The sequence below is a fragment of the Barbus barbus genome (genome assembly GCF_936440315.1).
Source record: "Barbus barbus genome assembly, chromosome: 20".
NCBI lineage: Eukaryota > Metazoa > Chordata > Actinopteri > Cypriniformes > Cyprinidae > Barbus > Barbus barbus.
Window position 1 is genome coordinate 21,111,825 of NC_136748.1, and position 14,369 is coordinate 21,126,193.

At 35.3% G+C, this 14,369-nt stretch overlaps 1 protein-coding gene across 4 annotated transcripts; it reads right to left on the reverse strand.

Annotated features, from left to right (window-relative positions):
* Positions 1-961: 961 nt before the first annotated feature.
* Positions 962-12,275, reverse strand: LOC306886225 (ectonucleoside triphosphate diphosphohydrolase 6-like). Of its 4 annotated transcripts, none has more exons than XM_079443172.1 (14): positions 12,122-12,275; positions 11,149-11,472; positions 10,118-10,194; positions 9,858-10,001; positions 9,442-9,517; positions 7,468-7,503; positions 7,206-7,294; positions 5,474-5,553; positions 4,226-4,290; positions 3,615-3,713; positions 3,338-3,478; positions 3,160-3,216; positions 2,244-2,359; positions 962-2,059 (listed from the first exon to the last, which is right to left on the reverse strand). In XM_079443172.1, exons 2-14 carry the CDS (start codon positions 11,399-11,401, stop codon positions 1,967-1,969), a joined length of 1,326 nt encoding a protein of 441 aa, XP_079299298.1. In that variant the 5' UTR covers positions 11,402-11,472; positions 12,122-12,275; the 3' UTR covers positions 962-1,966. The 4 variants fall into 4 exon arrangements, with proteins under 4 accessions (XP_079299298.1, XP_079299297.1, XP_079299296.1 ...); XM_079443171.1 differs by having other exon boundaries at positions 3,615-3,716; positions 12,122-12,263; XM_079443170.1 differs by having other exon boundaries at positions 1,448-2,059; positions 11,149-11,468; positions 12,122-12,263.
* Positions 12,276-14,369: the final 2,094 nt, after the last annotated feature.

Genomic DNA, 14,369 nt, shown 5'->3' on the forward strand with positions numbered 1-14,369 from the left:
GGAGTTGGACTGAAATTTCCGATTTACTGTATAAACAGCTTTGGCCATCAACTATTAGGCCAATGTAACATTTTAGCATTTCCTCTTTTAGCTCTAGTAAAGATGACTAGTAAAGCCTTGCCCATTTCCTTTCGTTTCATACAGGGGCGTAAATCTCTTCCCTAGCACGCGGATTTTCTTTGCTCTCACACAAAACCGGACGCCGCTCTCGCATAGAGAAAATAATCACTTCATCCGATGTTTAAGTGAATAAAATAGTTCTGTGTGATATAAAAGAGGAAAGCATTTGGACCAAAGCACTGTGAGGCAAAGGAGGGGGAGACTCGAAATGTTTCTAAACTCAAAACATATTTTTGCCCCGTTTGCGTTGTTTTACTACTTACACAATTATTTTAAGTATAAAACATTATTTACAATACACAGCGTGTTTTTTTAAATCATATTTTTAGGGGGGACAACCCTCAGATGAGAGCTGAGCTGAGTTTCCATTGTTATAGTTATACAGACTTTTTATTGATAGCTACAATTCCGGATTGAGAGCCAGAAGAATCTGGCCGTATATGGAACAAGTTCACAAGCAATCAATAGAAAACAAAGTCTGATTTAGAAGTGAAGAATGATCAGCCTCTGAGTCCCAATGTGCATCCTAAATTCTGTTATATTGGTCATTTTCAATACTATTTAGGGCAGATATAGGGTGGATAATACTCACATTGGGACGCAGGGCGAAAACTGCACGTATGTATGCGAGTGGTGACATGCAGTGACAAACCATTCTTGATTTAAATCTATTTTTAAACAATTATATACTTTTTTATATTATGCAAGGTGACCTTGAGTGTCTCGAAAGGTGGCAATAAATAAAACATTTGTAAACAACAAACTATTAACAGGGAAATTGTACAGAAAACTGAAGACCAGGCAGACGTAGCTGAAAGGAGATCACCCAAGAGGTCATATTAATGAATGTATTTTATGGGGTTTAGAGAGGAATTGCTGTGGTCTTATGCAAAAAACACTGTGTTTTCAATATTTATACACAACGGCTTCAACCGCCATGCTGAGATCACCATCACTTGCCTCTTAGGCAATCTATCCCAGAGATAGATATGTATGTTACTTCAGGTACACAGACAAGGAAAAGGAATACAAATTTGGAAATGAATTGCACTTTCTAAAAACCTTATCCTATGAGTAACACGTAGTAATAAATTGTGACATTTGGGCTGCCCATTGTGTGCCCAACCCCCTGCAGGCTTTAATGCTGTGACACCTGCTGGTGCCAGTAAAGAACAGCAGCAAGTCTGAACAGGTGAAAGATGTGATGGGAGCACACACAAGACAGATCACATCCTGCTGTCTCACTTTATGACCTTCTTGTGAACTTTATGTGCAATCACACTTTTTAAATACTTCACACAGAGCACAGTTTTCAACTTTTTTTTTTAGATTATATTTATAGGGCATCTTATATAAACATATTTCCTCTTTGTAACTACAAGAGAGAAGTACACAGTAACAGCTCTGGTCTGTTTTTCTTCCATCTGAGAGCAGATAACATAATATGAAGTACATGATTTTTTTGAACATACTGTTTAATATATTAAATCAAACTAGAAGCTAGAGAATAATTAAATATAAAATAAAAATGAAATAACTTGAACTTTGAGCTTGAGGCAATCAAGAGTTTTTGATCAGTTTTATATAATTACCCCTGACTAAAACGATTCTGACATGCTGTAAACACCCAAACCAGCACAAACATTTTACCTTCACACATAGCTTAACATACTAGTAGGAAAACAGAAACATTCAGAAAGTCAGAGGTATGTATAAAAAAAGTCACATTGTGAATAACAAAATGGCAAATACAATCAATGTTGATATTTTTCCCAGAGCATTAAAATCAGTCAGTGCTGCTTTACTGGGTTGTGGAGTGGTACAAATGTTGCGAGTGTCTATGTTTTCAGCACGTCCCATGCTTACGGAGTGACTCTATGCAATGGAAAGTGGCACCGAGGGCCCAGCTAGTCTCCACGCTATTTATTTGTCTTGCCAGCTGAAATTTAAACGGAACGATAGAGTTAAACAAAAATCACAGCATCACTATTTTTCTTCAAAATATTACAGATAAATCCCATACTGCTGCAGTTAACATGTTGCAATCTGTGTCCAAAAGTCACAATGAAGTAACTATTTCACAGTCCTTTTAAGTCAGGAATCATAAATCAAGAGTAGCACACCTTCAGCTCTTTATCAGGAGGGAAGTCAAGCTCTTGAAGAAGTACCGCGATATAGGTCAGATCCAAACACAGGAACGGACTCTCCTTTATTCCTCCAGCTGCCATGTTATTGCACACTGGATCAGAAGAATTTTAGTTTATGTTTTGTAAAGCAAAATTAAAACAGAGCGGATTATTTATAAAATGTACATTCACATTACATGTATGCATTCGGCAGATGCTTTTATTCAAAGCAACCACATTCAAGGTACACATTTACATTTTATGTGTTCTGAGTATGACTAATAATCTAATATTATAGCAATAATGACACCATGACATGTTATTTCTTTTGCAGAACTGGAACACGACCTACTTCAAAAATGTGGGGTCTTTTTTTTGTTTTTTGTTTTCTGAAAGAAATCTCTCATGCTCACCAGTGCTGCATTTATTTAATAAAAAAATACAGTGAGACAAATATTGTTATTATTTAAAATATGTATTCTATATTTTATATATTTTAACATTTAAAATGTATTCCTATGATGGCAGAGCTCAATTTTCAGAAGCCATTATTCCAGTCTTCAGTGTCACATGATACTTCAGAAATCAATCTAATAACATTCTAAAATACTGATCATTATCAATGTTGAAGACAGGTGTGCTTATTAATATTTTTGTGGAAACCTGATTTTCAGGATTCCTTGATGAATGTAAGGTAGAAAGAATGGTGTTTATTTAAAATTTTATTTTATTTTAACAATGCAAATTTTTTTGTTACTCTTGATCAATTTAGGCATCCTTGCTTAATAAAAGATTTATTTCTCAAAAAAATGACTGACCCAAGTTTTAAAATGATAGTATATTACATTTGTCAGATACTGACATCATAAAATCAGACAAATACACCTACATTCTGTTACAAGAACACGCTTACCTTTTTTAGCACCTTCAATGTAATCACTGACTCTGACAGACCCCCCTGTGCTTTCATCTGAGTCAGAGACAGAAAGTGAATTAGTGAAATTAAAGTTCAACTCATTGTTTGTTACTTTTAAATCTAGAAAACAATGTTTGACTCAAATCAAATGACAGCATTCAGGCTGATCTCATACCAATGATGCCCAGATCCACAGCCCTGTCGTAGTAATAGGAGAACGCATAGAAGTCCATGTCTTTTACTCCCTCAATTTTTCTCACTCGTTTGTAGATCATCTTTTCCACTCTTGTAAGGCAAGTCTCATAGATGGGCTCCCCTATAAGAGAGCACATATACAAGTAAATATAAAATCAAATATCATATTATAATGATAAAATTCAGGGGAGTAAAACTGAATGTAAGTAAAATTGAACATACAAAAACCTAACCCAGGCAGAGAGTGTTTTTCATACCTGCTTTCTGCCCTTTAACAGTGTAGAGTACTTCAGCATGCTCCCACTGTCCAGAGTAATCTGGGGCTAGACATGGACTAATCAGCTCTTGGGGTCCTGCTACTGAAACACACACACAAATCAAATGATTTATTTATGCACATCACAACATTTTTACTGCCACTATGTGGAATAACTGTGACATTGCTGGAGGACAAATCCAAACATGAGATTTGTAATGCCACCTGGAGGCCAGACACACACAAACACACACACACACACACACACACAAACCGCGTTTACACAAACACATGCATGTCTTTGCTCATAATAACCTTAGAACCCACTCAAAGTGAAGCAGGATACACTTATACAACGGGCAAATCTATAAACAAAGAAATCTGATTACATTTGTTTGTAGTGTACTAAATGTAAATCTCAGTAGTGAACTGCAGGCGGAAGCTATTGCACTGATGGCAGTTTCTCTCTCTGGCCACAGCTAAATCAGTACAACAGCTGGCCACCAAGGAATTAATCTTCAGTGCGTTATTAAGAGATTAGATAATGGCTTATTTATCGAGCGAATGAGGTCTTTAAAAGCCAAAGATGAAGAGAGATTGTAGACCACATACAAGGCTGTCCTTCAATCCCTCCTAACACAGCAAGTCTGGTTGACATCAACCCCAGGCCAAGGTAACTACAGAGAAAGAGAAGAGACATTAATGGAATGAACATACAAAACACAAATATTTTTATTTTTTTATTAAAATTAGTATAGAAATTTAAATATATATGCACATATACATTAATATAAATCTTAAACATTTCAGCATTTCATATGAGTGTATGATATGAGAATTGCACGCTTCTGAAGCAACTGTCATACACCATAAGTGATCCCACATCCAGTCCTCACCACCATCTTGCCTTTTAAATGTCAAGGAGTACAGACTTTGCTTGGTTGGTCCCTGGTGGAGGTTATGTTGTGTCAAATCTCCTGCCATGAATAACTAGTCATTCTAGTAATCTGGAGAGGAGTTCTGCGATGGGATTGTAATTGGAGGCTTGTGTGATTACGCTCTAATCAGGAGTGTGAGGCGAGGCCAACACACACTGCCTCATAAACACTTGTGCTGCCCACACTAAACACTGAGCTCACATAACCTAGAAAGCCCTGGACGCCTCTGACCAAGCACAGGAACCAACGGCCGGTGGTGTCAAACATCGGGCAGAGGTTTCACCCTAGTGCTAGAGGACTGCAAGTCATGTAACGTCACTGGAAAAAGTCTTTAAACGGATGGAGTAATATGGTAATACTGTATTTCTGAGTGTTGAGGATTATTCAGTGAGATGTAATGAAGACCAGCCTGAGGAATGCATCAGTTACTGGCTCAAATTGAGTGAGGAAAAAAACAGAATTTCCAAAAAAAAGAATATCCATTTTTGTTGCTTTACAATTAATAATGTTGTGATGCCTAAATTCACCTGTAGCATTAAAAATAATAGATTTTTGTCTTTAAAGTTTCATTGTGATTTAATTTAACAAAATAACATAGAATTTTACTATTGGGAATTTATTCTGTTCATTTATTGATTAGAAATTATTATTTTTCTCTGACTGCTCAGTGAACAGATGACACTACAACCGCCTGTAGGTGGCGGCAAGTCCTTAATTCATTGAATCATTCATTCAAACGATTCATTCAAAGTGGCTGATTCATTTAGAAATGTCTTTATGAATGGATCATTGACTCAAATGAGTTGTTCAAAAACTGCTTCAGCTTTGTTTGGAAATATTTTCCTTGGCGAAAACAGAAAAAACACAGACAATATAGTCTCTAAAATGTAAGACCCACTTTACAAATATCCACTCACTTTACCTGTATGAGTAGAGAGCGTGACTCGTGTTGAACATCTGAAACGATGTCACGTAATCAATGGGTAAGGTCTGGATGGTTTTCTGCACAGGAACAAAACAAAAACAAGCAAACACTGATGCATTAAAGGTTGCTCTCTTCACTTCTTAAAGGGTTAGATCCCCCAAAAATGAAAATTCTGTCATTATTTGCTCACCCTCATGTTGTTCCAAACCCATAAGACCTTCGTTCATCTGGACACAAATTAAGATATTTTTGATGAATTCCGAGAGCTCTCTGACCCTCCATAGACAGCAAGGGTCCTATCATGTTCAAGGTCCAGAAAGGTACCAAGAACATAAACAAAATAGTCCATGGTTCAACTGTAATTTTATGAAGCTACAAGAATACATTTGTGCACAAATTTTTTTTTATACTTTATTCAACTATTCTTCTCCCCCGTATAATTATCTACCACCCGTTTGGAGTGTACCACAATGCATACGTGTGGTGCTGCTGACGCAGAACATGCAAGTGCTGAGCCTTGTTTATGATAAGAGGTATAAAGTTGTTATTTTTGGTGTTATTTTGCGCAAAAAAGTATTCTTGTAGCTTCATAAAATTACGGTTGAACCACTGATGTCTCATGGACCATTTTGTCAACGTTCTTGGCACCTTTCTGCACCTTAAACGTGGTAGGACCCTTGCTGTCTATGAGGGTCAGAGAGCTCTCGGATTTCATCAAAAATATTTTTATTTGTTTTTCGAAGATAAACAAAGGTTTTACAGGCTTGGAATGACATGAGGGTGAGTAATTGATGATAGAATTTTCATTTTTGGGTGAACCTTTAAGTGGGAATTTGGTAGAATGACAAATATTACATTTATTCATTTAGCTGACGCTTTTATCCAAAGCGACTTACAATTGAGGAATACAACAAGTGATTCATCATAGAGAGGCAAATAAACAAAGGAAGTGCTCGTGATTCAGACATTGTTCAGATTAGTAAAAGCTAGGGATTACAGAAAGTGAAAGCAAAGGTTTTTTTTACTCTTCTAGTGTGTATTAATCTCATCATTGCCTGCTTCCGCAAGGTTCTTGTCCAGTATACTTATTTAATACAACATTAGTCCGCAATTGCCTACTGTGGCATTTTTAAGTGCATACTATTTATTTAACACAATATCTGACAGCAACTATAACTAAGCTGCAATCTGCAGGACAATTCTCATTTGAGCTCATGTTTAGAACTAAAGCTCTCAGAGAAACTGTGTAATGACATGATAAATTGGGCCTCAATCCCCCTATACAAGACCTGACCTAGTTCAAGACCAAGAAGCTCTCTAACTCTCTCAGCCCAATGTACAACAAACTTTATTTACCAGGCCTATAGGATTAGTAGGACATTTGCGGATTAATGCACAGGATGGGAGACCATCATGGTAGTTTGTTAGGAGTGTCATGGCTTCATTATAGGAGGATACAGCTATATGTGGGTAGTTGACAAATAAAAATTGGACTGTGTCCTATGGCATGACAGCAAAAATGTAGATAAAAAATAACTAAACATACAAATAACATGAGAAAAATGTATCTTCATTCATAGAGTTACAAATAGCACGAGAGAGGTTTATCTTCAATGTTAGAGTTTTTTTTTATTTTATTTTATTTTTTCTGTCACACCATAGGACACATTGATACGCCAACTACCCGTGTATATATATAAATATATACGTATATGTATAAATGGCTTACTTCATCCTGCAGAGCAAAGGTGATCTGGGTCGAGCCCCCTCCTAAATCCAGCATGCCTACTGTAGCAGTTTCAGTACCATGAAGAACACCTGAGAGGTAGAGAGACTTTTTTTACAGCACTTAAATTAACTATACTAATATCAAACCAAACATTTTCAAGTAACAGGAAAAAAAGGCATGTGGGCAGGGAAATAAAGATTAATCTGTCATTGTTCTGTTGCTAATGTCATGAAATATTATGTGACTACTCAAATTTGCTTACCTAATAAAAAGTTGATGGTAATCCATGCTGACATGCCTGTATAAATACAAATATGCATTATTTTTAGTACAAGAATTCTGCATACCACCATTGACCATATAAAGGTCATATCATTGAGAAGTCAAATTTTCTTTGAACTTTTAGAACTAAAAAAAATAATAATACAAATCTTGTTTTAAACATGTGAAATGTTGTCATATCGGTTCCCAACCTCAGGAACAAGCAGCAGACATTTTTTTTATTTAATAAGATTCTTCAACATTTCAGTCTGACCGTAAGAGTTTGTGTAGCACATTTTAGCACACATCCTTGAGACTCCACTTTGCAAGAGGTTGTCATTAAAGGATGAGGACAATTTTCATAAATATCCTGAAGGCACAGCAGCTTCAAAAAACAGACTTTAATTTTAAGGGTCAGAAACCAACAGTATGACCAACATTATCAGTGTGCATTTAGGTATAAAAAAACAAAGAAAAAGATCATCATATGACGCCTTTAAAGGATAACGACTCAAAGCTACACTACCATTCCAAAGTTTGGGGAAGGTAGGATTTTTTTTTATGTTTTTGAAAGAGTCTAGGGAGCAATTTATTTGAAAACACTGTAAAATTGCTGTGATGAGCAGCCATTTTACTCCAATCTTTAGTGTCACATGATCCTTCCGAAATCATGCTGATTTGCTGCTAACGAAACATTTCTTATTATTAGCAATGTTGAAAATAGTTGTGCTGCCAAATATTTTAGTGGAAACCATGATACAAATTTTCAATATTCTTTGACGGATAAAAGCATTTATTTGAAATAGAAATCTTTCATAACATTATAAACATCTTCGCTGTCATTTGTGATTAACACAAAGCATTCTCACTGAATAAAAGTATTAATTTCTTTAAAAAAAAAAAAAAAAAAATTCAACCAAAATGTTTGAACCATAGTGTACAACATATGCTGGTGAATTTAAAGAGTTTAGCATTAACAAAGTTAAGGTCCAGCCAGATCGCAAAGACTCTCTGAGTGAGTGCATCATTGGATCTTTATGCCAAAAATGTTTGTTTTGAATGTAGGTTGCATCTTAAAGTAAGGGGCTTTAGCCCTCACTTAGTGTCTATAAACTCCATCCCTGCCGTCTCCCTCACATATACCACTTACACACAGCATTAACAATAAGTCTGTATGATTTGCTGTGATGGACTAATCTGGTTGGGTAAGCTTGTGCGTTCAAGAGAGTTCAGACTTCCACTGATAATGAGACTCAGATTATCCGGTTAAGGGACCTGCAGAGTTTAAGTATTCATTTTACAACAAAATCTCAAATATAAATTGCTACCCATTAATCAAAAAGAACTTGTATATCAACAAAAAAGTAGTATCAACTTGGCTTTTGTTAAACACTAGAATTGACAGCATAGCAAATTAATGGGTGCTAATCTGTTTGCTGAGATTATAGTGCACACGGGACATTATCCGCTGGGCTCATTATTACTTGTGGGAACTATTTTAAAGGATTGGATTAAAGTCCCATATACGCATTATCTATCATTAATATACACACAGCTCAAGCTATTACTGAAGAAAATTTCAATTTACAACTTATATCTTTCTGCCAGAAGCACAAATGCTTGACCGCAGTGACCAGAGGCTTTTGACGAGCTAGAGATGTACAGTAACATCTGCTGGTGTCACATTCATGGCAGACAAACTTCTGCATGGATCACAGCACAGCAAAACACTGCATCATTACAATCATCTGTTTGAACAGAAACCCTAAACTACCCCTACTTTTCATTTTTTGTTTTTAAGAATTTTGCCATCTTGTTGACCGTGGAAATTCAATCAGGGTAGGATACGCAGTAGGTTACACAAAGCTTGAAAAGTTGCAGTACAATCTATTACAATTTCAAAATAAGTGCTCTTTTTATTACGAACCTGACATTATTAATTTACAATGTGGCAAAGAAGTAATTGATACATTACCTTCATCTGTGCCATCCATGATTGACACACTATCTGGTCTATACAAGAACAAGGATTCGCTAAACAACTCCCTCACCTGGAGAAAAGAGATTTTAGATTTAACATGGTATGACATGTTACAGATACTGAAAACGGTGACATAATTAGGAAACACTAAGAGGACAGGCTAAACAAGAAATTCCTGAAGACATAGCTCTCATCTCCATAACCTTTAACACAATTCTATAATTCTTACTGAATAAAAAATAAAACAAGATTTTACTCCACCCTTGACAATTTACTGTTGCTTTGGAGCTGTGAATCACAGCATTTCTGATGTTACAGTGTCATTTAACACCTCCCAAAATTATGTTGTTGTATTTGTAGTATTAAAACTATATAGTGAATGTTCACTTGGTGACTGATGGTTCTCTGACCTTGTCCAGCAGGATCGTGGCCTTCTCACCAGGCAGCAATCTGAGCCCTGCCGTGGCTCTGAGCATGAGCGGGGAAGAACTCCATAAAGTCTCAGGAACAGTGTCTTTAGCAACATTTAATAGTTCCAACAGTCCTTCCTTACTCTGTACAACAACATTAATATAATCATTAAACTGCAGACAAAAAAGATACTATCACAACCCTGAGGCATTTGTGATGAGTTCACAAATATAAAACTTGAACACATTTTACTGGTTACCTTTTCTGGGTCATCAGCGTATGTAGACAGTCCAGGTTTTATAGCTCTAAATGTCTCATGGGCTAATTTAGGAGCTTCTGTTAACACACAAAGATTAAAAAAAACAAATTTTGACACTTTTGTAGTGTATATATAAAGACATTCATAACATTAACTGCAGTAGTAGGGTTCCACATGGCTTGTATCATATCAACAAACAAATGTTTCAGCCCCTGATAAAATCCAACCATACTCTCCATTGTGACCTTTGACTCATGAGGCTTAGCTAGGATGTGAACATGCATGTGTGTGCATGAGAGAGTGTGCCTAATAGCATAGACTACTTGCTGTCCATTATAATATGACAATCATAGGTTTAACAATAAAGGCTAAAGCAGCACTTAACTGATTTATCTCTGAATTGGGATGCGATAACTAAGCCATTAGACAATCAGTGCTGTGCTAGGCAGTAAACCTGATATCTGTGGATAATGCCCACACAGTCAACATATACATGGTTTTTACTATAGTAATACTATGGTATTTGACAGTCAGGTAACTTCATAAATAACTAGGTGAGTAAGCATTACGGTATTTCTATGACAGCCACAACTGTTGAAATACGTTTTGGCTAGAACTAGTTTTCAAATACCAGTTTGTTTTATATAAAGAGTTAAATTAATATTTTATTATTTATAAACTATTATAGTATTTTTTGTGCCTTTGTTTTTTTATTATTATTTTTTAACATTTCAATTTAGCTTTATTTTTATTTCAGTTATGTCATTTTAGTTTTTCATCTAACATTTACATTTTATTTTAATTCAGCTTTGTATCAATCAACAAAATTTTTTACTTAATAAAAATAACACTGCTTGCTAGTTTGTTGTTATACATATTTAAAGTTCCCAGACTACATTTACAGAAGAAAATTCTGTAGTCATTGTTATGAAAAAGCTTTTGTTATGTGTAATAGGCTGAAAATTTGGCAGTTTCTCTAAGTGGACTGAAATGGACTAGTGGACTCAAATACCTCTTAAATTTTAACATACCATTTGGCTCAATCTGAAATTTGAAGATGTGAATCCGGGTTCCAGTGCTTCCAGCATCAATCATAATACCATACTGGAAATTTTCACTGACCACCTGAGCTGAGGTCGACTGTTTATGAGTGTCCATTCTATACTGGGGCAGCTGGTCAGATGCTGGTGGTTTGGAGTCATCAGAATGGCGTTTGACGTAGGTGAGGAAGACCACCAGGAAGCCCACAAACATAAAGACGAAAGCTAACTTTGGGAACCTCATAATGGCAGCCAGAGGTTCATGACGTGGAGTCAATTTCCAAATGCAGCAGGCTTCTCTGCTCTCTCCCCTACCTCCAGAATAATAATAATAAAGAGTTTTATTTTGCTATAAGACAAACAAGTATGAAATATCACTCAGCCAGCAGACTTACAACCAACAAAGAATTACATGTAGACATATTTATATACCTGTTATAACTCAATACATGAATAATTCAAATATAACAAATTCTACTAACATTCTGCCACAAGTACGATGTCAACATCACACAAATTGTAAATAATTGTTTTGGGTTTTGTAGATAACTTCACTAATTTTAAGAAGTTCCTACTAGTACCTAGCACCACCTGAAAAACAAACAGCTGCTCCATCTAATGTATGCGTAATATGAAAAATACGGTTATTTTGTCAACACTGATTTCTGGCAGTGACGAGAGTTCAATAGATAGAGCTATAGTTATACAGTTAAGTGAATTCTAGATTTGCCAATATTTATAATGAATATTTAACACATTAATTTTGTATCTGTCTGTGCTGACCCGGGTTTTTGGGCGATATAGGCGCACACACACTGTAACTTACACGAAAATACTAGAGATGCCCCTAAACAGATATGGTGAGCATAATAATCCAAAATTACAACTTTACACTTCACTTTTACTTTATCAATCTCAGTATTATGAGTCAACAATGTAGTAAATATATTTAAGACCATTATACCTAGCTCTCTGTGGCAAGATCATACTCCTTCGAGTGCAAGTCGTATTTTCGGTGTCGATGAATACCCATGATGAGATTTTGACACGGTACTCCCTTTAAAAGATTGTCAAAACTCTTCCCGTCTCGTTTTGATTACGTCAGTAACGTCCAGCGTGGAGATGACGACGTGGAGCGAGGCGAATACGCACGTCACGCGTTCCAATGATACACAGGCGCGTTGTTTCTATCAATCTGAGGCGTTGCTATGGGTAACCTGCGGTGTTTTGCTTGACTGACTGATATTCGGAAACTTCAATGGGTGCCTATGGGAAAAAATTAACCAAACGATATTTTAAACATTTTCCATCAATAATCAAAGCTAGTGTGTCGATTTAATAAAAAATCCACATACACTACTAAGTACTTAACTACGTAATTACTCTGTATTATGACACCTTAAAATAAAGTGTTACCAAATAATGTTTTTCTACTTCAATATACATTTATACTATTTTAATAAAATATCATTTATTTCTGTGATTCAAAGCTGAATTTTCAGCATCATTACTCCATTCTTCAGTGCATGGTCCTTCAGAAATCATTCTAATATGCTGATTAATTATCACTGTTGGAAACAGTTGTGCTGCTTTAATTTTATTTATATCTTTATTGCTTTTAACTCTACATAACAAAAAGTAACAAAAACACAAACTTTCAACATAAATGCTCTTATAAATTCACAGGTTACAAAAAGACAAAAAAAATAAAAATAAAACAATATATACCTACATAAACACAAGTACCCATTTAAACACATATATACACAAATAAAAATAATAACTAAATAAAGCCCTCCTATTATAAAACATTTCCAAACATTTTCTCCTACATATCTTCTATTATCTCTTCAAGTATATCCCCATTGTTTTCTTTTTTTTAAATACCATAAAAGGGTTCCAAGCATCTTCAAAAACCTTACATCTGCCTTTAATAATATATGGTATTTTCTCCAGTGACATATTCATTGCCATTTCCTTAAGCCACCTCTCTATACTTGGTGCCTCCAACTTTTTCCAATGAAGCGCTATAAGTCGTTTCGCTTGTAAAATGCACATATCAATAAATATATATTCTCTTCTCAATTTTGGATTACTAGAATATAGATGTAATATAAAAAAATTTGGTTCAAGAGGGATAGTGACATTGATTATTTTATCGATCATATTCCTTTCCAGAATTTTAGGATCTCTTTACACTCCCATACACAATGAAAGAAAGTACCTTTACACGAATTACATTTAGGACAAATGTCTGTGATATTGTCATTGAGTAATACTGGAGTTATATAAACACGCATTAGCCAGTTATATTGTAGTAATTTCAATCTTGTGTTAACCGTTTGTGTCTGAGCATCTCTACAGACATCTCTCTCCTCATTGAGGTCCTTCCTCCATGTTTCTAATTGAGAGTTTGCAGACTCCTGAGATCCTTCTACAAGCATGTTATATAGAAGGGAAATCAACCCTTTATTATAACAGTTTTTGGTAACTTCCTTTTCCAAACTGGATAAAGGCGGTATAGTTGTATACTTCTGGAATGACATAATAAAACTCCTTATTTGCAAATACCTATAAAAATGGTTTCTAGGTATGTCGAATTTAGTAATCAATTCTTGAAAGGACATTAGTCTATCTTCCAAATACAAATCCTTTATATTTCTAATACCTCTCTCTGCCCATAATTTGAAGCCCACATCCATTCTCCCGGGAATAAATGTAAGATTTCCCCATGCAGGGCAGTAACAAGATAACGAATTTGTATACGAGATACTCAAATATCTCTGTGTTTCATGCCACACCCTTACCATGTTTAAATATTGGATTCAAAACATTTTCCTTCATTTTCCTTAATACTTTAATATCCGAGTATACAGAAATAGGTCAGATTTAATTGAATTTTTTTCCAGTTCTAACCATATAGGTGGGTCTTGAGATGGGAAAAAAAAACATAATAAATCTCAATTGCACTGCCCAATAATACCATTGGAAATTTGCAACCATTGGATTTTTTCTTTCTTCCTCATTCAGCATCATGATAGATGACTGAGTTATTTATCCAATATCCTGAAATTTTTCCAAATACCTCGATAAGATGCAGTAGAGCAGGAATAGATGTATCTAGCTTCTTCAAAAATAAAATAACATCATCTGCAAAAAGCGCTATTTTATGTTCAAAACCGGAAATTGTTATACCTTCGATATCTCCATGT